At 41.0% G+C, this 26,532-nt stretch overlaps 1 protein-coding gene across 1 annotated transcript in view; it reads right to left on the minus strand.

Moving 5' to 3' along the window:
• Positions 1-26,532, minus strand: part of LTBP1 (latent transforming growth factor beta binding protein 1) — a 294,284-nt gene that overhangs the window by 44,903 nt on the left and 222,849 nt on the right. The window contains exons 31-34 of the mRNA XM_085890321.1: positions 22,895-23,023; positions 18,066-18,194; positions 17,533-17,676; positions 16,621-16,794 (exon numbers count right to left, since the gene is read on the minus strand). Of these exons, the coding sequence (XP_085746447.1) occupies positions 16,621-16,794; positions 17,533-17,676; positions 18,066-18,194; positions 22,895-23,023 (576 nt within the window). The remainder of the gene's footprint in view (positions 1-16,620; positions 16,795-17,532; positions 17,677-18,065; positions 18,195-22,894; positions 23,024-26,532) is intronic.

A 26,532-nucleotide genomic window follows, 5' to 3' on the forward strand; every position in this document is an offset into this window, starting at 1 on the left:
GAGGCTGCCAGGCTTGCAACAGGTCTTGGTAAAACAAAGGCAATGGAGAGATGTCCACATGTTGCAAGTCCATGAGAAAAAGTTCCTGATTGAAGTCGAGCATGCCAGGCATTTTCAGCAAATGGTTAGCAGTGGGGTGCCATGGCAGTGATGCAGAAAAAAGAATGCAGTGGACAGTGGCGACTTGAAAGGCCATCAGTAGGCTGAGAATGTCAATAAGACCATGGCCACCATCTGCCAATGGAAGGTAAAGGACTTCAGACTTGACCCAATGTTTGCTACCCCAGAAAAAAAATCAAGCAGAAGTTTCTGGTTTGACAGCAACAGTGCTTCAGGAGGGTGCAGGGCAACCATTTTGTGCCACAAGGAAGCCAACAGTTTATTGATCACAAGGGCATGACCTCTGTATGACAAGGTAAGTAATATTACTCTCCACTTCCCTCGTCTATTATCAATTTTGTTAACTGTATTTAACCAGTTCTGAGCCATGAAAGCTGGGGTGCCAATGCACACACCTAGATAGCGGATGCCTTCCTTCTCCCACTGCAAGTTTCTGGGAAGATGAGGCAAACCAACAGCCGGGGGTATGGCCAATCCATAGAGCTTTACATTTGCTCCAATTTATTACAGTTGTGCAAACCAAAGATAACTTTTCCAAGTCATTTAATAACATGATAACATCATCACTATTACGCACCATGACACACACATCATCAGCATATGCTGAGATAACAATTGGCCTTTCAGTTGGCACCACAGGAAAGCCTGGTAGACTGGCACGAAGGCGAATTAGGAGGGGTTCAATACAGAGGGAGTCGAGAATGCCCGATAACGGACACCCTTGACAGACTCCTCTTCCAACCATCAGTGGTGCACACAGGCTATTATTTACTTTAATGATGTTAAAAACATGATTATACAACAATGAGACATGGGATATAAAAGTTGCCCCAAAATCAAACTGTTTTAAGGTGTAAAATACATATTCATGGCTAATAGAATCTAAAGCTTTCACTTGGTCAAGTAAAAACAAGCCAGCATTCTGCTTTTGAAGAGCACAGACATCCCACAAGTCCCGAATTTAAAAAATGTAATCATGAATAGACCGGTTTGGAATACAAAAAGATTGATCAAAATGAATTAAAAAGCTAAGAAAAGGCTTTACGCAATTTACAAGGGCCTTGGAAAAGATTTTGTGATCTGTACAAAGTAGAGAAATCGGCCTTCAATTCTGCAAGGTCTGGAGATCTCCTTTCTTCGGGATTAGGCACACGACTGCACGGCGACAACTTAAAGGTCACAAACCATCTTGTAAACTGAACTTAAAAACATCTAAAAGTGTTGGTCCAACAAATCCCAAAATGTTTTATAAAATTCAACAGGTAAACCATCAAAGCCAGGTGCTTTATGATTATGAAGGTCATTAAGAGCTATTAAAAGATCATCTACAGTAAAATCTTATTCTAAAGAGTGTTGTTGCGATTCTTCCAATTGTAGATTTTGGGTAAAATCAGACATTGCTCATTCTTTACTTTTCTTTGTGGTAAAAACATTCTTGTAAAAATCCCGAATGAAACACTTCAACTGAGCATTGTCTTCAATAATTTGTCCATCACTTGAACATAAGCTTAACAGTGAACGATTAGACTTTGTAGTTTTTTCAAAGTTAAAAAAGTCTTTACAGCAAGTTTCTGAAGTCGACAGACCTTTCACTCGAAGTCGGGTTTGCACTCCGAGAACATCTTCTCTAATTAAACAATTCAATAGGGCTTGTTTCTCATAAAACCGCCGGCATCGTACATCCTTATCAATATTAATTGTGCTATCTTGTAAAATGAGGATTTCTTTCTTTAAAATACTTATCCTTGCTTGCTTTGCATTCGTGAAGTTATTCCTATATTGCTGACAGAAGACTCGGATTTGTGCTTTTATATAATCCCACCATTGACAAAGATTTGTAAAATCGTTCTGTGATTCTAGAATTCGAAGCCAAATTTTTTTAAAAGATGATTTAAAAAAGGAATCATTTAAAAGAGAGGTGTTAAAAGACCAATGAGAAGTATTCCTCTGAGGACTAGGAAAAGAAAGACGCATTTTAATTAAAAAAACTAGTCTGAAGCCGACAATGGTTCACGAGTGGTATTTAACGATGTGGATTGTTTCAGAAGTCAAGGATGAGACAATGTGATAATTTTTGACCAAGTTAAAAAATGATCAACATGATGTGGTACGAGTGACAGGTTATTAGCTGCAAAATGTCGAAAACCCGGTTTCGTTCAAGTACTTTCAAAATTTGACCTTTGCATAACCTTTAAAGGTCACAAAACAATGTTGTGGACATTAAAATAAGGAAACAGGATACGTGCTATAGCTTATTGGAGTTAGTTCGTAGAAGAAGGTCGAAAACCCGGTTCGATTCCCACAACTTTGAAAATTTGACCTTTGTGAACTTTAAAGGTCAAAGGTCAAGGATTATGACCTTTGGTGCAAAACTTCCTCTGGAACATTCCAGGAACAATATAACGTCATATAGGCTATATGGTATTTCGCACTCCTCGGATTATCCATACTTTGATGAAATCAGCGTAAAAACAAACTTGAAGGGGGCGCCACGGGCAAGGTGTTCGAGATAGAGCAAAATGGTTTCAAGACTTTAGGTGGGGAATGACCTCAGGATTATGCATAAAAAATATTGTCATCCTAGCTCTCAAAGTTTGGGCGGTCGTATGATTTTTACGTCAAAATTCGCAATTTTCTAAGTTCGTGACCTTGTGACCTTGACCTTGGGACGAAAATGAAAAATTGAGCTCCATGGGGCTATGCAGGTGCCGTTGGGCTAACCAAATACCGAAACCCCTGCCAGATTCGACAAACTCCCTCGGAGAAGATGTAACTTGAAATCGGCTACCCCCTAAAAACACGTTTTTTGGGGCGTGGCTCCGCCCATAATAGGTGCAGCATGCCCATTCTCAGGAAAACACAACTAGATCATGATATAAACTTCCCACCCAAATTTTATCAGGATCGCATCAAAACCCACGGAGCTATGCTCGGGACAGACAGACAGACAGACACACATAACGAATATAGTGGTCACTTACTGAGTCCTGAACCAAAATGATCAGAAAAGCCAGAGGGAGTGATGTCAGTAAAACTTACACGATTTAAAAAAGAGAGACTAATGTAAAATTTATCAAGCCTTGCAAGTGACATGTTATTTAACAAGTAACGACACCAAGTAAATTGTTGGATGTTCCCATGCTGTAGTCGCCAAACATCACCAAGATCATATTGTAACAAGAGAGTGGACAAAGGTCTAGCACGAGCTGGGTGAGGTTCAGGGCTGTTCCGATCTCTGACTGGGTCTAAGGTACAATTAAAATCACCATCTAAACACAATAGGGTATCGGGGGTGAGATGATTCAGGAAAGTGAAGGATTCAGTGAAGAAGGCTGTAAAATCAATTACAGCTAAATATCCAGGAACAATTTCATTAAAAACAAGAGAGGAGATGGGAAGACGTGCAGAGACATAAAAAGCAATACCGGCACTCACGGAGGCCGTGTTACGAAAAAACCAAGTTCCTTTCAACTTCAGCCTCCAGTCTGCCGTGCAACTCACAGTCGCCCGAGTTTCTTGTAAAAGAAGAATATCTACCTTTACATTATTAATTAGCTGCATCGTTTGGACTTTACGTAAAGGATTACCCCCCTCTGTTTATATTTAAACTTGCTTTAATTATAATGAAAAGGCAGGATCAAGAAGTTTTTATGCAATCAAGTGCTTCCTTGCTTTAAGAATATATTTTTTCAGTCTTTTAGAAGAAGCGCTGGAAATGGCAGCAGCTTCCGGGTTCTTAACAATTATTTGTGCTTTCTGGACAAAGGCACGCAAGTTGGGGAAAAAATAATTTAGATCTACTCGCTTCTTATGAGTAGTTTTTTGGAAAAAAATCTGAGATATCAGAAATAGAAATTGCAGTATTATCAAGACTACTATCTGGGGGGAGCTCCTCACCAAAAGCTCTCAACGTCAGAGAGGAGCAACCATCTGAATCATAGTCCACGTTTTCCTCAGGGCCTTCACCCATTTGCTCAATCTCCATGGTTGAGTCAGGAGGAGGGGGGGGGGGCAAAGATGTAAGAGGAACACTCTCAGCGGTTACATCCTTGGATGTGTCATTAACGATAGTGATGGCAATGTCGCTATCTTTAACAGAAGTACAGTACTACAAGGTTGAGATGACTCAGAGAGTATGGAGGGAGTAAGTCCAGTCTGGGGGGACTGGTAGTAATAGTTGGAGGTTGCAAACCAGGGAGGGGAGGGGGTGAAGGAGGAGGAGGAGAAGGAGGAGGAAGGGGGGGAGCAGCGAAGGAAGAAGAGGAAGCAGGAGGGACAAGGGGAGGGGAGGGAGAGAAGAGCAAAGGGGAGGAGGAGGAGGAAGGGAAGAAATAGGTGGAGGGGGGAGGGTAACATTAACGTTGTTACATAATATTTTAGAGGTACCAGGTGATTCAGAAGAGAAACCAACTGGTGAAACCGAAGCACATGGGACCTGTGTTATGGGGCAAGTCCCCACAACCACCTGTGCAAAGGAGCGAAGAGCCGCTGAGGCAGGGAGGATTTTCCATCCGGGCTCAGCAGTGCTTTGAGAAAGGGAAAGAGATCTTTTGGTGCTTTTATAGCAGGTAGGAGCAGGTGCTTCATAGGAAGCTTCTGCTTCTGTAATGGGAGCATTATCTGGGACGGGGTGTTGTTGGGATGAGAATCCTTCGTTAACAGTTTTATTCAACATGTCTTTGGGGCACGATCTTTTTACATGGTTGAATTCACCACAACCAAAACACACAAGGGTTTCTGTGTTCGCATATCCCATATAAGTATGTCCCTCGATTTTAAAGGGAAGGATTTCCTGGAACCCTGAAACACCTGGTGGTAAAATCATGCAAACAATCCGACAAAACGACATGATGTGTTTAAAATTATCATTTCGACTGGGGAACGGAATCATTATTAATGGGGGTACAACCGTACCGTATCGTTTTAGCTGGGTTACAATTTGATCACATTTAACGAAAGGTGGTAAATTTGAAATAACAACTTTTTTGTGGGAGTATCCAAAGGGTTAAATGGAACATAAATATCGGGATCAAAAAAAGTCCGCGCTCGACGACTTGAGCAACCATCCGCACTTGAGAAACGAAAAAAACAATTTTTTTGTTCATACAGGAAACCGCCTTAACATTCTCAATCCTGATGATCCCACCTACACAAACAATTAACTTCTCCAGGTCGATCTCCGATGGAGGAATACAAACAAAGCCATGTTTCCGAGTTAGCGCTTCAAACAAAGCATACCGCAAACTTTCACCCGCCATGACTTTTCGATGGCCGGATGCATAAAAATAAATCGGCAAACACCGTTCAAACGTCGACGGGTCGCAAGAAAACAAGAATAATTTAAACGAAAGGAAAAGGTATAATGAATCCAAAACAAGTAAATAAATAAATAAACGCGATAAAATAATAATGGACAACAGTAGATCGGCACGGGCACCGCCCAAAGCACAACGAACGTACCGAATACCGCTGTGAATGCTCTTCTCTCCCTCTCTCTAACTCGGGAAATTGGGGGAATGGGGGCATAAGAGGAGGGGTGGGGGGCACAAGGGGAGGGGTGGAGGGGGGAGCACAAAAAAATGCTGCGCAATTGGGTAGGGTCGACAAGAGAGCACAAGAGACAACACAGTGTTAGCACAAAGTGTTGAGACTTCCGGTTCCGGTTTTGAGCGGCAAGAGGTCTCCTTCGGGGCTCCCTGCTGACATTCTCAAAGTTAAGTTCCGGTTGTTCTTTGTCCCGTTTTAACTGTTTAATTTTCTCACCTACATGTTAATGTGTGTTCCTAGTTCGGTTTTGTTTCAAAAATCGTGCTATTTTGTGAGTATTTTTGTCGACGTTCTTACTTGGTGTTTGAGGCCTAGTCCTAGGTTTGAGGCCTACCGGTTCCACTCGGTGTTCGATCGTTTTTTTTTGTTTGTTTGTTTGTTTTTTCTCCCCATTACCTTCAATTTCTATCCTCCCCATTACCTTCAATTTTCATCCTCCCCACTTTCCAAACATCCCCCATTCTCCCAACTAATCTCTTTCTTATCTCAAAAAAAAAAAAAAAAAAAAAAAAAAAACCTAACAATAACAACAACACGCTCACATTCTCCTGATTCTGCTACTTCTTCTTCCTCTTAACTTCCTCCTCGTCTTCCTCGATTTCTTTTTTTTTTTTCCCTTCCATGTCCTAATCTGTTGCCCTCTCTCATACATTAATATTAACAACAAAAACGATCTTATAATGCTTCATCTTCCTCTCTCACACATGTGGTACTCTTTACTGTTTCACAATGCACTTCTCTTCTGCTATTTTAACAGACTGCTCTCATTTCGACCTCTCCTTCATTCCTTGCCTAAAAATCCAACTATTACAGCGCTTCTTCTCGCCATGCTCTGGATGCGCCTTCATTGCATCCATCAAGAGTTGTGGTAGATCGCATCTCTGACCTAAAACTTTTAAAAACCACAGGTTGGCATGGATGCTCGCTTTGCATCAACCATTCTTTTTTTCCAACTTCAGTGCCAACTCACCGCCTCACCCCTCACTCTCACTCTCAAAGCAACCATCCCACTCTTCTCCCTCCAAGCCTCCCTCTCACCTCTTTCAAAAATTCCCCCTCACCTTTCTCCCACCTTTCATCCCCCTCACTCTTCCTTCTCTAAGTTGCCCCCCTCTCATCCACCAACCTGCCTCCCTCCACTGCCCTCTCACCTCCATCTCTTCACTCCACCTCCTCAAACCCTCAACTGCCATCTTCCTTGTCTCTTGTCCCCCCTCTCTCCCAGCACCACAGAGCCTTTTCTCCTCCTCATTCGGCCCCCTCCCCTCGCTATTCTGCAATACCCCACACTCCTTCACCAACCCTCCTTACCTCCCCCCTCGTCCCTCGTCCTACCCTCCCCCGCCCCTCCACCTCCTCCACCCAAAGCCTCCTCCCCTACCTCTTCATTAAATGTGTGGACCTCAAATATCCGGGGCCTTCGCTCAAACCTTTCAGATCTTTCCATACAGGTTGCCACTGACAAACCAGACATTATCTGCCTAACAGAAACTTTCCTCTCCCAAGACGTGTCTGACTCCCAAGTATCTCTCCCTGGTTACTCCCTCTTACGGTATGACAGACCTGAGCCTCGTCCTGGTGGAGGTGTTGCTCTCTTCATCAAAGACTCTATTCCTCACTCTCCCTGCACTGCTCTCACTCCCCCACACCCCCAGGAATACCTCTGGCTTCGGCTTCCCCTCCACTCCCACCTCATGTTTATATGTGTACTGTACCGTCCACCGAACAGTGATGACTCCATCTACACCTCACTCTCCGAAAACATGGACCATCTTCTATCTTCTCATCCAAACTCTCTCTTCCTCTTATGTGGCGACTTCAATTGTCATCACGCCAGTTGGCTAGGTGTGGGTACCTCTCTCACCTGCCATGGGACGTCAGCAAAAGCTTTCTGTGACTCATTGGGACTGACTCAATCGGTCAACTTCCCGACCCGGATCTCAACCAATGGTACTCCATCTCTTCTGGATCTGATTTTGACAAATTTCCCTGACAATATCTGCTGCTCTTCCTTCGCTCCAATTGGTTCTTCTGACCACGTCCTTGTTAAAGTGGACATCTCTCTGGCTGTCATCAGAGAACCACCTCACCGCCGTCGAGTCTGGCATTTCACTCAAGCCGACTGGCAGGGTCTCCGAGCAGCCATCAAACTTACAGACTGGTCTCCTATCACTACTTTCTCAAACATCAACTCATCCTGGGAATTCTTTCAAAGAAACTTGCTCTCCCTCATGCACAGATTTATCCCCTCTCGTGTTCAGTTGTCTTACCCTTCCTCCCGCCCTTGGTTTACTGAAGCTTGTGGCGAGGCAGTTGTCCTGAAACAACTTGCCTTTGCCTCATGGAAAGCAAACCCAACTGAGGGCAATCTCAGTTCTTTCCACAAAGCTCGGAACAAGTGTGTATCTACCCTCAGGAGAGCCAGAAAACAACATCTTTCTCATCTCAAGTCTGAACTCTCAGACCTCTCTCCCTCCTCAAAATCCTGGTGGCGTTTAATCAAATCTGTTTCTGGTGTATGTTCCCCCTCCATCCCCTCCCTTACCTCAAATGGCCGCACTGCTGATTCCACACGTGATAAAGCTGAATGTCTAAACTCGGTGTTTGCAGCTAAATCTTGTGTCCCAAACCCATCACTATCTCTACCCACTTTACCCAGTCGCACCCAACTGTCCCTGGACTCTGTATCCTTTTCTCCTGACAAGGTGGAGAGCTTGCTTTCAAACCTCGAGTCAGATTCTGCAACCGGTCCAGACGGCATCAGCCCACGTGTCCTCAAAGCCTGCTCTTCTGCTCTTGCTCACCCTCTCTCTGTTCTATTCACCCTCTCATTTTCCCAAGGTCATCTGCCATCTGCTTGGAAATCTGCTAACATCACTGCCCTGCATAAAAAGGTGCAAAAACAGATCCCTGTAACTACAGACCAATCAGCCTTCTCCCAATCATCAGCAAGGTTATGGAATCCATCATTGCTTCAGACATGAAATCCTTCCTCTTCTCCAATGGCTTGATTTCCAATCATCAATTTGGTTTCAGACCAGGTCACTCTACCCTGGATATGCTGCTACTGCTCTCCCATCAATGGATGGAGGTCCTCAATGCCAGACAGGAAATCCGAGCCGTATCCCTGGACATATCACGTGCTTTTGACACAGTCTGGCACCCTGCCCTACTCACCAAACTCTCTTCCCATGGTATTCAAGGCCATCTCCACTCATGGCTCGCAGACTTCCTCTCCTGTCGCAGTCAACGTGTGGCCCTAAATGGAGTTCTTTCATCCCCTCTTCCTGTGCAGGCTGGAGTTCCTCAAGGTAGCGTTCTGGGCCCTGTTCTTTTTCTGGTTTTCATCAATGATCTCTCGGACTCTCTGGAAAATCCTCTATTTCTCTTTGCCGATGACTCCACCCTCTGCCGTACCATCTGTCATCCCTCAGACCGGCAAGCAGCAGCTTCTTCGCTCACTGCAGATCTGGATAAAATCACAAACTGGTCCAACACGTGGAACATGTCTTTCAATCCACACAAATCTCACACTCTCACTATGTCTCTTCGAAAGGACCGTTTACAAACCCCCCCCCATCCACTTTCTCAACAATCCACTGGAAGAAGTCTTTTCTTTCAAGCTTCTGGGTCTCACTATCTGCCATGACCTTTCCTGGGAAAGTCACATTTCCAACCTTGCCTCAAAAGCCAGTCGCCGACTGGGAATCCTCCGTCGTGCAAAGTCCTTCCTCGGCCCTCTTGAGCTCCTGACTACTTACAAAGCTTTTGTCCGTAGCCTGATGGAGTACTGCTCTCCCCTCTGGGCTGGTGCTCCTGCCTCCCACCTTTCTCGACTTCACGCTGTCGAAACCAGGGCTTTTAAGATCATTGGCATCTCCCGCAATGAAGCTGAGTCTTTGGGCCTCTCACTCAATCACCGCAGGTTGGTCGGTGGTCTTTCTGTCTTCTACCGACTCCTCTCCAGCCTTGCCCCCCTGCTCTCTCTGCGATTTGTCCCAACCACATTTCCACAGGGCGCTCAAGGTCCGCCAACAACCCCCTTCTGGTAAAACTACCAAAATCACGAATCACTGCTCATCTTCACTCTTTCATTCCTCTTTTTTCCCGCCTTTGGAATAAACTTCCTCACTCTATTCTTTCCCATTCTTCCCTCCAGGCTTTCAAAACAGCTGTTCACCACCACCTCTTATCTTCCCCCATCCAAATCCTCGATCTTTTCTACCCCGATAATCCACCCATGCCCACTTCCTTCAATTCTCCTGTTTTCCTTCCTGAAAGTCCCTGTAATGTCCATCTTCTCCTCGCCATGTTCCCCGTCCCATCCCCATCCCTCTCCCTTCCACAGTTCACCTGTGTCTGTTCCCCAATGTTTTGTCCCTTCCACTCCCACCCCTCTTGTCTCATGCCTCCTTGCTGTGAGTTGTGTGTTAGCTCTCATACGAGCCTCGACCAAGGTATACAAAAAAAAAAAAAAAAAAAAAAAAAAAAAAAAAACGCACCAACACACCGCCATGACACTTACACACAGAGTGACTGGGCACCAGGGGGTGGGGGGAGAGAGGGATAGAGAGACAGAGGCAAAGACCTTATTTTGTTTGAACAAAGGCAGACACAACACATCAGCAATGCCGAATTTCCAGAGGCTGTAAATGTGTTCGTGCCAACGCTTTAACATTATCATGGTGCCCATCATGAGGTGATATTGAGTTGGTTGGTTGAATAAGTCACCTCTTCAAATATTTATATGGTGTGGTAGCATATTGAGTAACAAAATGGCATGAACTATGAATTAGGACAATTCAAGTGCGTACACAATAATACAATGGGAAAGGTGAAGTTTGCTCTTTCCTTTTGTCTTTAAATCTTGGTTGACTAATCTCTTAAAGTACCGTAATGTAAATACATATTAACAGTGGAGTGCTATTATGTGGCATGGTACTTAGAATTATTATTATTATTATTTTTTTTTATCACAAATGACATTTTTGATGGATAATATTGTTTCAATAAACAAATTGAAACTCTACAACGAACAGCAAAATATGTATTTTTCTTGTCCAATTCAATGTCCACACATTTGACATGAAGAGTTGGTGCTACTGAAGCATAGCTACGAAGAAAATGCCCTGCACGGTTTACCATTATCTTTCTCAACAGTAGCTGAGGCAGGAATTTGGAATTTGGTCAGGGTGATTGCACATAATGGCTTACGCTTGTAAAATATACTGTGGGTATTTTAATGCCCAGGAGCAAATGCCAGCAGACAGGCCACCCAGCATATTAAAACCGACAGAAGGCACAGTGTCGATGCAATCTCCGACATGTGAAGGTCCAGGATTACGGTTAATATTTGGGTTGGGAATAAAACTCAGATGAGATTATTAAAAAGTTAGTGTGTTACCCTCTCATATCTTGATGGCCCACATTTAAAAAAATTGAAATATTAAAATACTTTAATTAGCTGCAGAAAAATTAAGTAAAATTTTAATACGGCCAGTTCACCAAGTGTAAAATTTTCATATGGCCAGTTCACCAAGTGTAAAATTTTCATATGGCCAGTTCACCAAGTGTAAAATTTTAAAACGGCCAGTTCACAAAGTATAAAATTTTAATATGGCCAGTTCACCAAGTGTAAAATTTTAATACGGCCAGTTCAGCAAGTGTAAAATTTTAATACGGCCAGTTCACCAAGTGTAAAATTTTCATATGGCCAGTTCACCAAGTGTAAAATTTTCATATGGCCAGTTCACCAAGTGTAAAATTTTAATATGGCCAGTTCACAAAGTATAAAATTTTAATATGGCCAGTTCACCAAGTGTAAAATTTTAATACGGCCAGTTCAGCAAGTGTAAAATTTTCATATGGCCAGTTCACCAAGTGTAAAATTTTAATATGGCCAGTTCACAAAGTATAAAATTTTAATATGGCCAGTTCACCAAGTGTAAAATTTTAATACGGCCAGTTCAGCAAGTGTAAAATTTTAATATGGCCAGTTCACCAAGTGTAAAATTTTAATACGGCCAGTTCACCAAGTGTAAAATTTTAATACAGCCACTTCACCAAGTGTAAAATTTTAATATGGCCAGTTTACAAAGTGTAAAATTTTAATATGGTCAGTTCACCAAGTGTAAAATTTTAATACGGCCAGTTCACCAAGTGTAAAATTTTCATATGTCCAGTTCACCAAGTGTAAAATTTTAATACAGCCAGTTCACCAAGTGTAAAATTTTAATATGGCCAGTTCACCAAGTGTAACATTTTAAGATGGTCAGTTCACCAAGTGTAAAATTTTAACATGGCCAGTTCACCAAGTGTAAAATTTTAATATGGCCAGTTCACCAAGTGTAAAATTTTCATATGTCCAGTTCACCAAGTGTAAAATTTTAATACAGCCAGTTCACCAAGTGTAAAATTTTAATATGGCCAGTTCACCAAGTGTAAAATTTTAATATGGCCAGTTCACCAAGTGTAAAATTTTAATATGGCCAGTTGACTAAGTGCTATTCTTGCCAAACAGCAAATGCAGGTCAAACCATACAATGTTAAATGTAGAACTTTTTGAGGGATGGGGAGCACGAGGCACAGACACATAGCATGTCTGTGTGCCCTGAACACTAAGCAGTCATTTTAAAATTGGGGGTAGGTGGGGGACTGTAAGGGGAGTCCCATTATTAAAAAAAGGGTTTTGATACACCAACTAAACCATGCAATCTATTTGTTCATCAATTACAATCATCAGATTCCACTGTATGAACTTTTACCCCATCACCCTCCACGCTTCTCAGGATTTTGTCAGGTCCTTAGGAACTATAAAGCTACTACTCCAGCTCTCAGTCAGGATGGTGATACAATGATAAATCTCTAAAGTTTCCACATGCTGTCACTATGTAATACTCTACTTCCCAATTTTGTAACATTCATCTTGACGTCACATCAAAAACCTTTATTAGGATGAATGTTAAACAACACTAATCGGAGTTTTTCATAAAAGAGGATTCAACGTGCATCGAACAGGTGTACCCCATTTGTCGCCAACAAGTCGATGTGGAGTCCAAGTCAAATTGGCTAATTTTCCAATTTTCCTTTCCTTCATTCATAGATTAGTCAATTTGGAGTATACAATGAAGCTAGATCAAGTACGGTAGTTAGCAAAACTGTCAGAACAACAGAGGTGTTAATTCCTCCCTGACACTCAAAGTGTCAGGATCTAGGATCATGAATATTAATGAGCTGTTTTGCACATATTATTTCAATTACTTTGTGGGATGATCTTTGGGATAAATTAGCAATGCAAATAGTTTTTCAACCTGTTTGTTATCATGTAGAAAGAGGAACAGTATTAAAAACAAGCTACAGAATCATTATCAGCACTGGGTCATAGCACATTACATTTTGTCGCATTGCACTACTCCTTAATAAGCATGAACACTTGACCCTTATTCTAATAAAAGCACTCAACGTTTGTCCACCTAACTTTGCATCCCCAATTAGCCTTATTCGTTTTCCAAAATACAAGATTCATTTTCGAACAAATATTTGTATTTCTCCGGCGCTCTGATGGCACCATCTCGCTGCACCTCAGTGTCGACTTCTCCTATTCCCTGAGCGGCCCATTCGATAACTCGATCGAAGATTTCTCGATTCCAGATTCACTGCGCTACTCACCTGAAAGCCCGTTTAGGGTGAGGGGAGTGCCGTATCACTCCGGGCTTACCTCCTCCTTGCCTTCCCAGCCCACAAATTCTTCACAAAGTCCGTCCAAGCACGATGGCCTTCCCTCCCTTCCTGTAACCCCTCCACTCCACATACGCACCTCTCCCATCCCGCCAAGCAATCTACATTTTGGTGAATACTCCTGTAACTGTTTATTACTTGTAAAAAATCAAAGATTTTCCAAGTATATTGGTTGGTCATGTGCGTCAATCTGTCTTTGTTTGTCTGTCAATTTGTTACTTGCGAATATTGAAGATTTTTCAAGTATATTGGTTGGTCGTGTGCATTATTACATGGCAATATTTTTGACAAGTATGTTGATCGCTTCCGTTTGTTTGTCTGTCCGTCCACCTTTAATCACCTAGGCCATGTATGAAGTTTTACTGTCTGTGTTTTAATTGTCTGTTTTTGTTTCTTTGTATGTCACTTGCCTACAGGTCACAATTTTAAACTAATTTTCACAAAATTCCACCAAATGGTAGAGTTGGTGGTCTGATAGAATCCTATTTATTTTTGAGGTCAAAAGGTCAACAATAGGTCAAAGGCCAACAACTTTTTCAAATTTTTAATATCTTCAATTTTGATCCAATTGACTTCAAATTGGAAGAGGATTTGCATATCAGTTCACTGAATTCAACCCCCAACTATATTTAAGGTCAACATAGACCAAAAGGTCAAAATAGGCCAGATTGCTAAAATCCTCAATTTTCATCCAATTGACTTCAATGTTGAAGAGGATTTGCAAAGCAGGTCACCGAATTCAACCACCAATTATGATTGAGGTCAACATCGGACAAAAGGTCAAAACAGGCGAATTTCTAAAATTGTCAATTTTCATTCCATAGACTTGAAATTTGAAGAGCATTTAAACATCAGGTTATTGAATTCAACCACCTATTATTCGTGAGGTCAACATAGGCCAAAAGATCAACATAGGCAGAAATTTCAAAAATTGTCACTTTCCATCCGATTGACTTGAAATTTGAACAATATTTTCATATCAGCTCACTGAGTACAACCACCAATTATTTTTGAGGTCAGCATATGCCAAAAGGTGAACATTGGCCAAAGGTCAGCAACTTAGGTGGGATTTCTAAAATTGTCAATTTACATCTGATTGACTTGAAATTTGAACAGGATTTGCATATCTGGTCAAAGGATTTCAATCACCAATTATTTTAAGGTCAAGAGGTCAAGGTCAAAAGGGCCAAAAACTGTGTACATCATGATAATCTCAAAAAGTTGTGGACAAGTTATGAGGAAACTAGGTGGATGAGTTGGTGAGGTGACAAGAACAAGCAGGTTAGATTTTGGTTCAGATCCAGGCCATCGGTGGGATACAAAACGTAAACTGTTCAGCCTGGCGGAGGTATGTGCTCTGCTGAGTGCTGTTAAACTTTTAAAAAATGTTTTGCCAAGTGTCGCTCTATGAGTGATTTTTCATTCTGTCTGTCTGTTTGTTTGTTTCTTTGTATGTCACTTGCCTACAGGTCACAATTTTAAACTGATCTGCACGAAATTTTGCCACCCGGTAGAGTTCGATAAGCAAGAAGCAGATCGTTTTTGAGGTCAAAAGATCAACATAAGCCGAATTTCTAAAATTGTGGATTTTCCTCCGATTTACTTGAAATTTGAAGAGGAGTTGCATATTTGGTCATTGAATTCAACCACTAATTCTTTTTGAGGTCAACATAGGCCAAAGGTCAACAATTCAAGGTGAAATTTCTAAAATCCTCATTTTTCATCCGATTGACTTGAAATTTGAAGAGGATTTGCAGATTTATTCATCAAATTCAACCATCAATTATTTTTGAGGTCGAATTTGTTTTATGGACTTTGCAAATGTCATGCTATGCATGACATCTTTCTTGTTTAATTGCCCATTTGTGTATTTCATTTGTGTTTTTTATTGATTTGTTTAATATTTGTCTCTAATATGGAGTTAAGTGAGGTTAAAATTATGTTAGGGTGACCCAAAAATGTGCTCTGGGAACGCATCCTCCCCATTATAACATGACGTCTATGGGAACATCTCGTCTGCTTAACGTCACACTTTGTAGGAATGCATCCATGACGTAAAGTGGAAACTTGTGGTAGTGTGTTTTAAATTAACAAGAATACAATTTATTTCAGAAAATATCACACTTTGCAGATTATTTTTTCATTTATGGAGTGCAATGTCTTAAACCATAGATAAGTATATGTCAAGGCCCCGACTTGAAGGAAAAAATATTGACTAATAGGCTGAAAAATATGGTACTTGTATCTAATTAATCAACTGGATTATATAAAATCTATGGAAGTTTTTAGTTTGACTTTAGTTAAGCCAATTAATCAACCAATATAAGTTCCAAGTTTAATTGTAGATCACTTCTATGGAATTGTAGATCCAACATACTGATACAATGTGCCAAACATGTATTGACAGGACAGTTTCGAGGTAGCACACTTGCCTTTGAGTTGTCGAGCCAGAGTTCAATTCTCCATTGAAATACAAACTGTCACCCTGTTTCACAATCAGAGTGTTGCATCAATGAGTATGGCATCCTTCGGAAGGATATGAAGTCAGTTATCTCATCTGCTCTCTTTTGCAGGTGCACATAAAGTTGCCATGCTACCTTTTGAAATGGTTGGCCATTATCTGCTGGTACAGTACTTTGGCCAAGTTCAAAATTCCTGCAAACTCTGTCCTGCAGATGAGATGGACACTGCCATGTCTATTGGCCTATATAAGCATCAACATGGTGCTTCAGCAATCTTTAAGGTAATAGAACAGATCAGATTCCAAATGTAATACAATGTCTCATTGAAACGGACTGCAACCTTTTCAAATAATTATAGACTATTTGGTAAAACTCCTTTTATGAAATGTCTACTGATTATATTATCTTTAAAGTGTCTCATTTGTCTAATGGGGCTTTGGCAGCAAGTATAGAACAATAAGGGTTTATTTGAGCAAAAGCCTTAAGGTTACCAATAGGTTACCAACTCCTCCAAATTCCCTATCTTCTTTCTCTACCTCACCATATTTTTCATTCCTCAATTCTCATCTATTTACCTCCTCTAAATCCCCTGGCATGTTATTTTATCTGCCCTGAATGATGAGAATTGCTACGAGTCCAGATAAAGTACAACATAGTGATAAAATACGGGCATTGTGAGAATGAGGCCTTTTTTCCATATCTTACGTTGTGCCACACAGCCTTTTACATTTGATACTTTTGTTGTTCACCACACCTGAGGCAACTACGGGGCATGGGTAGATTTCACAGTTGTCACCCCAGCCTGCACCGATGGTGCAGCAGCACTCTTGTTTGGTAATGTTGACAGCCAGTACATTGTCGCAGAAGTTAGCATCATTGAGGTTGATATAACACTCTTTCCTTCCCTCCACTGATACCTTGGGAGGAGCTAGACAAAACACATAGGCCACAAGATCAGGAGAAAAGTCGGGGGTGGAGATTTCAGTGACAGAGGTAAAGGAAAATACAAGGAAATTCAAATAAAAAATAATTTAGTCCATCATGATTGTGTCATTCAGACAACAGCACTTCCACTTATTGCAGGAAAGGCTTATTATACAGCTAACTTCAAGCAGGGAATTTAGCAAGGGTATTAATGCACAAAGGCCTACTCTTTTTGAAAGATACCATGGTGTCAATGGACCTCAACAACCTCAATATAGATGTTTCAGCTGGCTTGAGTCCCAAAGGAAGGATGATGTATGTCAAGAAGCAATGGCTCCTGTCACTACATCAGAACTGACATTTTTAGTCAAGTTTGACCCAGTTCAGATTTGATAGCTCAACTGCTAGCGTGTGACCAATTGAGATATCCTGCCACTTGGTTGCATACTTGTATTGTTGGGGACTTCATGAGGCTATTGAGCTTCAGACAGTTACAAATAAGGCAGGTGCTAACAGCAGATTATAGAGTGGCCATGTTACAACTGAGTAATTGCTCATCTCAAAATCAAAGAATAGAGGATAAATAAATAATTGGTCAAAGTACATGCCTAAGGTAATCAGTATGCAATAAACGGTGCGATACCAACGTTGGATCAATTGCAATCTCAAAACTCTAATTGCAAAAAAGATAGGCATATGAGAATAAGGAGACCATTTTTTGTGCGTGTTGTGATTCAGTTACCAGGTGTTCTGATGGTTATACACAAGCCCGAAGTTGTGTCAAACTCCTGTGTGTCGTCAGGACACACACAGAGGAAGGAGCCATCAACGTTTTCACACAAGGCATTTCCACAAACCCGGTTCAACATCTCACACTCGTTCACATCTGCGCACCAGTTCATGAAATACATGTCAATGAGCACCACAGTTGCGAGTCCAGGCAATGGACGAGCAGAATGAAGCGATGCAAAATGGTGCTGACCCAGAAAGTTGGGGAGAAGAGTGATGTATTGCTTCATTTGCCTCTACTGTCACATTAAATTGAATATACCATACTGAGAATAACACAGGCACAAAATAAGCTTTTTCCTCCCAAACCTATAAAGTTTGACAATCACATGATGAATGCAACCAAATTATGTGGCATTCGAGCCTCTGCTTAACTGGGATTAAAGGAAATGGCAAAGCTACATTCTGAACTTCTGATCCTACAATGGCAGTATTTTCTTTATTTTTATACAATGCACACACATACACACATGCATACATACGTACCCACACATCCTCTTCCCTGAATGGCTTGCTGATATCCCTGATCGCATAGACAGCGATATGACCCCTCCATATTCTTGCAGAAGGAATTTGGACCACAGATGTCAGCAGCCGTCAGGCACTCGTCAATGTCTGCGCATCACACACAGTCAGTGCTGACCATGATCAAAATTTAATTCACACAAATCAAGCAAAATTATTAACAAATGCTTGATTAATAGTTCATCACAGTACCAATCTCAGGCTGTGGTTTTCCTGTCTCAGTTCAGAATTGGAATGCTTTGTCAATTTTCCAGATATAACAGCCCTGTGCCTCAATGCCAAGACCTATCTTGGCCCCTATAGAAACAAAATGCTCGAAATCCTAAACCCATGGTGCCTCATCAAATTAATGGTTAAGACATAACATACACAGACACACACATGTACACATAAAAGAGTATATTAGGTTTTAACGAAGAGGATTACAACAATACACAATTATATTGGGTTTGAAAGAAGCCTATTATAACCCTTACTTTTGAAAAAACAAACAGAAAGTTGCAGACAAAAACTTATTCAATTCATTGAATGACAACTTGGATGAAGTATTGGGCACAAAAAAAAACACTACATGGTTTTTCAAAAAGTCATTGAAATGAGATAGTCATAAGAAGTCCAGGAAACAAAAAGCCAGCTGGAAACTAGTTGAAGCCAATCTCTCCCCAAAGGCAGTTACAGACTTGACATCCTCCATGGTCCCAAGTCTTTCCTTGAAAAATCACAAGTACTCACAGACTACAAGTCTTTGGCCATAGCTCTCCTATTTCCTCTATGGGCTGACACCACATCATCACATCCGTCTCTCCTGGATTGTGTGGAATATAAGGCTCTCAACACTATTCGCATCTCCAGCAATGAGGTCGAAGAACAAGGGCTATTGGTGTTACATAGCAGGCATGTACACAGAAGGAGGGGCCTGTTTTTATTTTTATTTTTTTATTTTTACTGCTTGTCCTCCAAGTCCAGCTCCCTCTACGATCTGAGCTCTCCAACCCTCCCCAGCATCTTCAACATGCACATGTTCTTCAGTTACCCCATCCTGGTTAAACTTCCAAAATCTCAGCTGATGGCACACCTCAACTCTTTTGTTTGTCACCATTTCTGGTCTGTGGAACCTCCTTCCTGAGAATGTTCTATCCCACTCTTCCTTTGAGGGCCTCAAAGAGGCAGTGCACCACCGTTTAATATCATCCCCCGTCCTTACCCACAATCTTTTTTTTTTACTTCCGTTGACCCTGCCCAGCCCAACTTTCTCCTTGAAGGTTGCTGCGTTTCCTCTTCTTGTCTGTTTCCTCTTTTACAATTCATCCATTCCCTTGCTTTTTGCATCCAACCATTGTCCCACTACCCGAATGCAATTCATATCCTCCATGACCTCACTGTTCCAAAACCTCAATCTTGTAAAGAAAATAAAAGAAAGGAAAGGAAATTAGAATGGCGAATGAGTCAATGGATATGCCTCCGCCCACGTGAGATGTCAACCCACTGTTACCTTTGATTTCAATTAAAGGTCACACCAAAATTAAAGGTTCCTTGAGAAAGAGAAAAGACAGGCAAGTATAACAAAAACAACATCAAATGTTTCTAGCTCGAGTTATGGTCTGCAAAATGATTTTCAAAGGGCACATGACCTTAGACTTGTTCTATATAAGTAAATATAAAGTAAATCAGTTCATCTTTGTATTACAGTATACACGAGTGTCAAGTATGGTTAAAATCTGTTCAGTGGTTCATAAGTTATTGCAGTAACACAGATTTTCAATTAAAGGGCACTTGACCTCAGGCCTCAAGCCTCTTGACCTATTGGAGTCCATAGTTTTGCCAACTTTCATCAAAATCCCTTCAGCAGTTCATTAGTTATCATGTAATGAAAATCTGCTACTTTCAGATTGATGTCACATGACCTTTGACCTTCACCCCCAAAATCAAACAAATTTTTATTTGTGTCATAATACACCTTTATACCAAGTCTGGTTTGAAAGAAAAAAAAAATCCTTTCAGTGCTTCACAAATTATCGCGGTAACAAAATCATCATGCACGGAAGCACGGACAACCAGAAAACATAATGTCTCAGCATGATCATCGATATTTGACCCCAAAATCGAATCAGTTCATCATTGCATCATAATAGATCTTTGTACCAAGTTTGGTTAAAAAAAAATCCTTAAAGAGGTTCACAAGTTATTGCAGTAAACAAATTCATCACGCAAGGACGCATGAAAATGAATACATGAAAAACTAGAACTGCACTCGGTAGAGTGCATACCACAGTCAGGTTGAACAGTTTACATTTGTATCCCACTGAAAGGCTGGATCTGGATCTGAACCTGAACCAAAGTCTAATCAGCTTGTTCTTGTAACCTACCCAACTTATCCACCAACTTTTTTCATCACTCTTCCACAATGTTTTGAAATATTGTGCTAGATATCATTTTTGGCCCCATATCTCAATGGTGAAGAATCACTTAAAAGATTCTAGTATCTATATAGATCTGAAGCCAGATCTTCACCAACATCGAATCAATTCGTCCTTGTCACACACCAAACCTGTCCACCAAGTTTCGTCCGAATCTGTCTCTAACTTTTTGAGATACTGTGCTACATCTCATTTTAGCCCCATCTCTCAATTATGAAGAATCACTTAAAAAAAAACATAGTGGTATCTTGGATCCGGATTCGGATCTTCACCAAAATCTAATCAATTTGTGCTTGTCCACCAAGTTTCGTTTGAACCCGTCCATGACCTAATGAGATAGCCTGCTCACAGATAAACACACAAATAGACAAACAGGAGTGAATGCATAACCTCCATCCACCTTCACTGGCAGAGATAAAAAGGAAATTAATAAATAAAATGAGTGAATATTTCATTTTCATTAAAAAATAATCTTAGAAATCATTATTATTATTATTATGATTAATAAGTGATGATTATTAAAACTATTTAACTAATTATTAAAATTTCAGCTGAGGTCGAGGCCATTTATTCTAGGTATGTGAAACATCCTGTAAACCATGCCTGCAGAAAACAGATTTTTGGAATTCCAGCAGCATTTTCCATCCAATCATCATGTAACTTTGTTAAAAACAAAAAAATCTTCATGCGTAGGTGCTCCTAGGTTTAAAGTTTTGTGTCAATTACTCAAGCGGTTGTGGAGAAAAAGAATTTAAAAGTGAATAAAGGCGAAAAAGTGAGAGCTTCGGCAGACATTCCACAACATTCATGTTCTATATCATATATCTTAGTTCTTACACGAGCCTCGACATGGTATACAAAAAACATGGTCAAGGATGGTTGCTTATCGCCTGCGGACGCCTATTATGAGTTATAGTAATTGTATCAATAATTATTATAAATAAATAATAATAATAATAATAATTTAATGAAAAATGAATAATTCATTTTTCTTCCATTTTTATTCATTTTCATTTTTAATGGGGAGGCATTACTTTACCTGTTTTGGAGAAAAGTAATACGAGGCATTACTTTTCAATACGCCCTTGTACATGTTACATGGGGAAAAAGGAAACGTTAGCATTTCTTGGACTCTCATGAGTATCATTGCAATAAGTTTTTAAGTATCCCTGGTATCATAAATAAGTTAACAATGGTGCAACTACAGAGTTGGATTGATTTTTTTTATTATCCTAAGTAACCCTCTACTTTTTTCTGGAAAGTTCGCAGTGATGGCTTGCAATGGAAAACCTTTTTGTCTTTCGTGAAAGGGATGCAAGAAACACTTGGTGCTGGGTTTTTAGTAAAGCAAAGCACTCTGCATTACCATCTCCAACAAAGATATCTTCAAGCAGTACAGTGCCACACCAAAAGACCAAGAATGTGACACTGGGCCTCAATAAATCGTAGTCCGAAGATGTAACATATTGAAGTCTGTCATCATGCTGGAACAATTAGGTGTAGATGTGCCAAGATTATTCATGTCAACATGATTTTGTGCGCCAGTTAAGTGGGGAAATCTCCTGGGATTAGTGTTACGAATTATGGTCATTTAATGACGACATTGTTTTGCAGTTAAGTACGGGTGCATGCACAGTTCAAGTTTTGCTTGCACACAACATGATGTGTGCTCCGCAATAACATGGGATTAATATATGCCGCAAGAGAAAAAGCCATTAGGCCCATCATTATCATGTTATTTAGTGCTTTGTAGTTGTAAAGCATTAATTTAGATTTTATTTTTCCTTAATAAACACCATTTATATCAAATTTCCAAATTTGTGTGAAATATCTTTGCTTTTTCAACTGTGCTTGCTCCCCATTATTAGTTAGCCACACATATTTTTGCAATAATTTGAAAATAAATGATTTTAAGGAGCAAGTCAGTCTTCTATAATGTTTTTTTTTAAATGAGGTACATTCATGATGTTATCTTTTTCAACAAAAACAACTTTGCCACCTTAAGTCAGACAGCAACCAGGTTTTGACACCAATAATTTGCCGATTGTTGGTCGTGATCATTGAACGTCGACTGAGCCTTTTTGCCTCATGTTCACTGCAATTTTTTTCACACTTCCATCATCCCTTTGGGAAATAGTGCGGGAGTTTTAGTGTTTCATTTCAACATGAATGTAGATCACAAAGTTCACTCCCTCCACCTCATCCCCCCTCCCCCTCACCCCACCTCCCCCTCCCCACTCCTGTGAGGCTGCCAGTGCATTTCCTGTTCCACCTGGAGCACTGCATTTTTCATGCATTTACTGCTCGGATACTACACAGCTGTTATTTGAGATGGAGTTGTGAATATTGGAAAAAAAAAACAACACAACTCACCAATGCACTGATCCAGTTCGAGCTCAAATCCAGGAGGGCAGGTCTGGACGCAATGGTAAGAGCCAAGGGTGTTTTCGCATTGCCAAGATCCACAGACGCTTTCACTGTATTGCTGACACTCATCAACATCTGACATGGGGTACAGAAGGGAAAATTTAGCTTGAGATCGAGTGTCTCAATAATGCAGGTGAACATGAAAGTAAAACAGGACTAAAATTAAATAAATTATTACCTTCAAAGGACAAAACATTTTTCTGGGATGGTTACATAAAGCACAATGGATGGATGCTCAGTAGCATCAACTTCATAAATTAACCGAAAATAAATGAAATGGGTTATTAAACATTACCTCCCTTGAAATACCTCGCTTGCATATTGCAACATAACTAAATTTATCTTGTATTCTTTGTTTCCAATCCATCGTGCACATTATTCATTTTCATTCCCTTCGTCCAATCACAATAACATTTCTGCATCCTGCAAGATGTCTGTACACCAAGCAATTAAACAACACAAACAAGGTTTACTTTTTACATTCTGGGTGAGAAAAGAGTTTAACAAATAGGCCTAATATAAAGCAAAGGACAAGCCTCGTGTGAATGATATGATCGATGATACTGTTGCAAATGAAAGGCAAATATAATCTGCACATGCTTCGAACCATATGGACCATCCACATATTATGCAACACATTTTTTCGCAATTTTAGATGCCACTCCCCTTCTGCCCTCAATGGTACATACTGCTGGGCCAACAATGTGTGTGATGTAATAAAATGGACGACCCCATATTGTATCGCAGCTCAATCGTGTGAATGCTACTCCAGTCCAAAGTTCTGTTTGGTCATTTTTCCAAACTCAAAAAGAGGATAATAAATGTTACAATAAATAAATACGTTTTGGCTCCGCTTCATTTGTCCACGAGACTAAACATGAATAAAAATCAAAATGAGACACGTCGAACTCTTCAGACACATTTTCACGAAAACAAATTTCGGAAAAAAACATCAGAAAAAGAAGGATGTGTAAATGATAAACCAACTTGTTATTTTACAATGTCCGAAGTGATTCAGCATCTTTCCTTGATCACAAAATCAAAGGATATCAATCATCGCAGTTGATATGAAATAATCGTAGTTGATATGAAATTCCTAAAACCGATCCCCTCAACTGCAGACATGTCAGCTTACATCCAATCATCAGCAAGGCCATAGAATCTATCATCCCAGTTGATATGAATTACTTCCTTTTCTCCAACAGCCTCATCTCAGATCACCAAGTTGATTTCAGACGAGGTCACTCTAGCTTGCACATGCTGCTTCTACTCACCAAATCACCCAGCAATGGATGGAGGCTCTGAATGTCAGACATGAAATCAGAGCCGTTTCCCTGCACATATTTCGTGCTTTCAATGCAGTCTGGCATCCCGCCTTGCTCGTCAAGAGATCTGCCTCTGGCAGCCAATGGTAACTCCACATATGGCTTACTGACTTCCTATACATTCATAGCCAACATGTGGTTCTCAAGGGAATCCTTTCATATCCTTTCCTTGTCAAGGCTGGAGTTCCCCAAGGCAGTGTTCTAGGCCCAGTCCTATTACTGATCTTCATCAATGATCAATCTGACTCTCTGCAAAATCCCCTTTATCTATTTGCTGATGACTACATCCTCTGTCGGGACATCGTTCATTCTTCAGACAGGCTGCAGCTTCTTCCCTCTCGTCACACCTTGAAAAAAAAAAAATCACAAACTGGTCAAATACTTGGAATGCCTTTCAATCCTGACAAATCTCACACCTTCATTATCTCTCTCCAAGAGCAACCCAAACATCTATTTTCTTAACAATCTATTGAGGAAGTTCAATCACTCAAACTCATGGGTCTCATTGTCAGCCATAATCTTTCTTGGGTAAACCACATTTCAAAGTTGGCCTCGAAAGCCAGTCGCCAACTGGGCATCCTCCGTCGTACAATGTCCTTCCTTGGCACACCAAAACCCCCATCCACATCCAAGGCTTTCAGATACAGCTTGATGGAGTACTGCTCTCCCCTTTGGGCTGGCTCCCCTGCCTCACACCGTGCTCAGCTTGATGCCATGGAAAACAAGGCCTTCATGATCATTGGGATCTCCTGTATTGAAGCTGAATCTATGGGCATATCACTTTCCCATTGCAGACAGGTCAGTGGTCTCTATCTTCTACCACCTCCTTTATGGTCTTGCACCCTCTGCTCTTTCCGTGCTTTGTGTCCCCTCTAGGTTTTTGTAGGCCACACATGGTCCATCATCAACCTCTTTCTGGTGAAACACTCCAAAATCCACAATCACCGTTCACCTCCACTCATTCATTCTTCTTTTTCTCATGTGTATAATTAACTTCCACATTCTCTTCAATCCCATTCTTCCCTCCAGGTCTTCAAGATAGCTGTTCACTACCATCTCAGATCATCCCCCATCCAAAATCATGGTATTTTGTACCCCCATTAATCCTGCTAACACCAAGCCCACCTCTTTCCAAATTTCCCATTTGTCCTTCCTGAGAGTCTGCCTCTGTATCCATCTTGTCCACCCCATGCATCCTTCACTACCCCTCTTTCCTCCTCACTCCCCTTATTTGGCTCCCTCTGTTGGTGTTTCCTCCCTCTTTCTTCTGTTCTTTTGTTCTGTTGCTTCCTAATCCACTCAGTGTTTCTATTCCACAAGTCTTGACATTGCATACAAAACAAAAAAAGAAAAGATAGTATATTTTCACTTGTCACAAGAACTTCACATTTAGATTGTCAGCATGTTTCATGAACCATTGGAAGGTGATGTTGTGTGCGATAGAGAGGTGAGTTAGTGCAAGGATGTTGCATGGTCCGTCCTTCCTGTCTAAATTGGCGAGGGCCAGGTAACATAAGGTGAAGGGATCCCCGAGAGGATAATTAATTTGAGATCGTTCAGTGCATGGCACAAAGTTTGCTGCTTTCTCCCCTCTCACTCTGGCACTGGCTTAGGCCTGAGGACATGACGTCATCTTTGGTCTGGTCATTGTCATCACCTGGAGCGAGGTCCCCGTGAAGATTCTCCCACTGCTGCAATAACACGGCATGCTATTGGAAATACCAGCCTGCAAGAAGAAGCTCCGCAATAATTATCTGGAGCCTAGGACCATGTCCTGATTGGGCCAGCAGCTGATTGGGCCACTGATCTGAGTGGCTATTGCCATGTCATGTGAGGGGCAGGGGGAGTCGGGAAGAGGGAAGTGGGGACTTCAAGCACCTGAGGAGCGACTTTCTTCCTCTTTTTCCAGGGACATTTTGCAATGCCACGATTGGGAATCTTTGCCAGGTTCATGCATCTCATGTATGTTCATGTATCTCACCAGGGTGAGTGTATGTTCAGACCCATAGAAGGGTAGTTTATATTGTAATATAAGACCACGATCCATCGTCTGTGTCTCATCTGCTGGATCCATCAGTAAATATGTCTCATGCCTGTGTCCTTTATTTTAATAAATCCCGATTTCACAATATTGTATGTGCCTTCTCCACAATCTGCCTTCCATACATCGCTAGTTTTCTTGGGCGAGCAAATTAGGTAAAAATGCTGTTAACCAGTGTGTTGGTGTGGGGTTAGTCTACGCTCAGAATAGGATCACTC

The sequence above is a fragment of the Eptatretus burgeri genome, chromosome 7 (assembly GCF_056783735.1).
Source record: "Eptatretus burgeri isolate ZD-2024b chromosome 7, Ebu_testis_v1, whole genome shotgun sequence".
Lineage (NCBI taxonomy): Eukaryota > Metazoa > Chordata > Myxini > Myxiniformes > Myxinidae > Eptatretus > Eptatretus burgeri.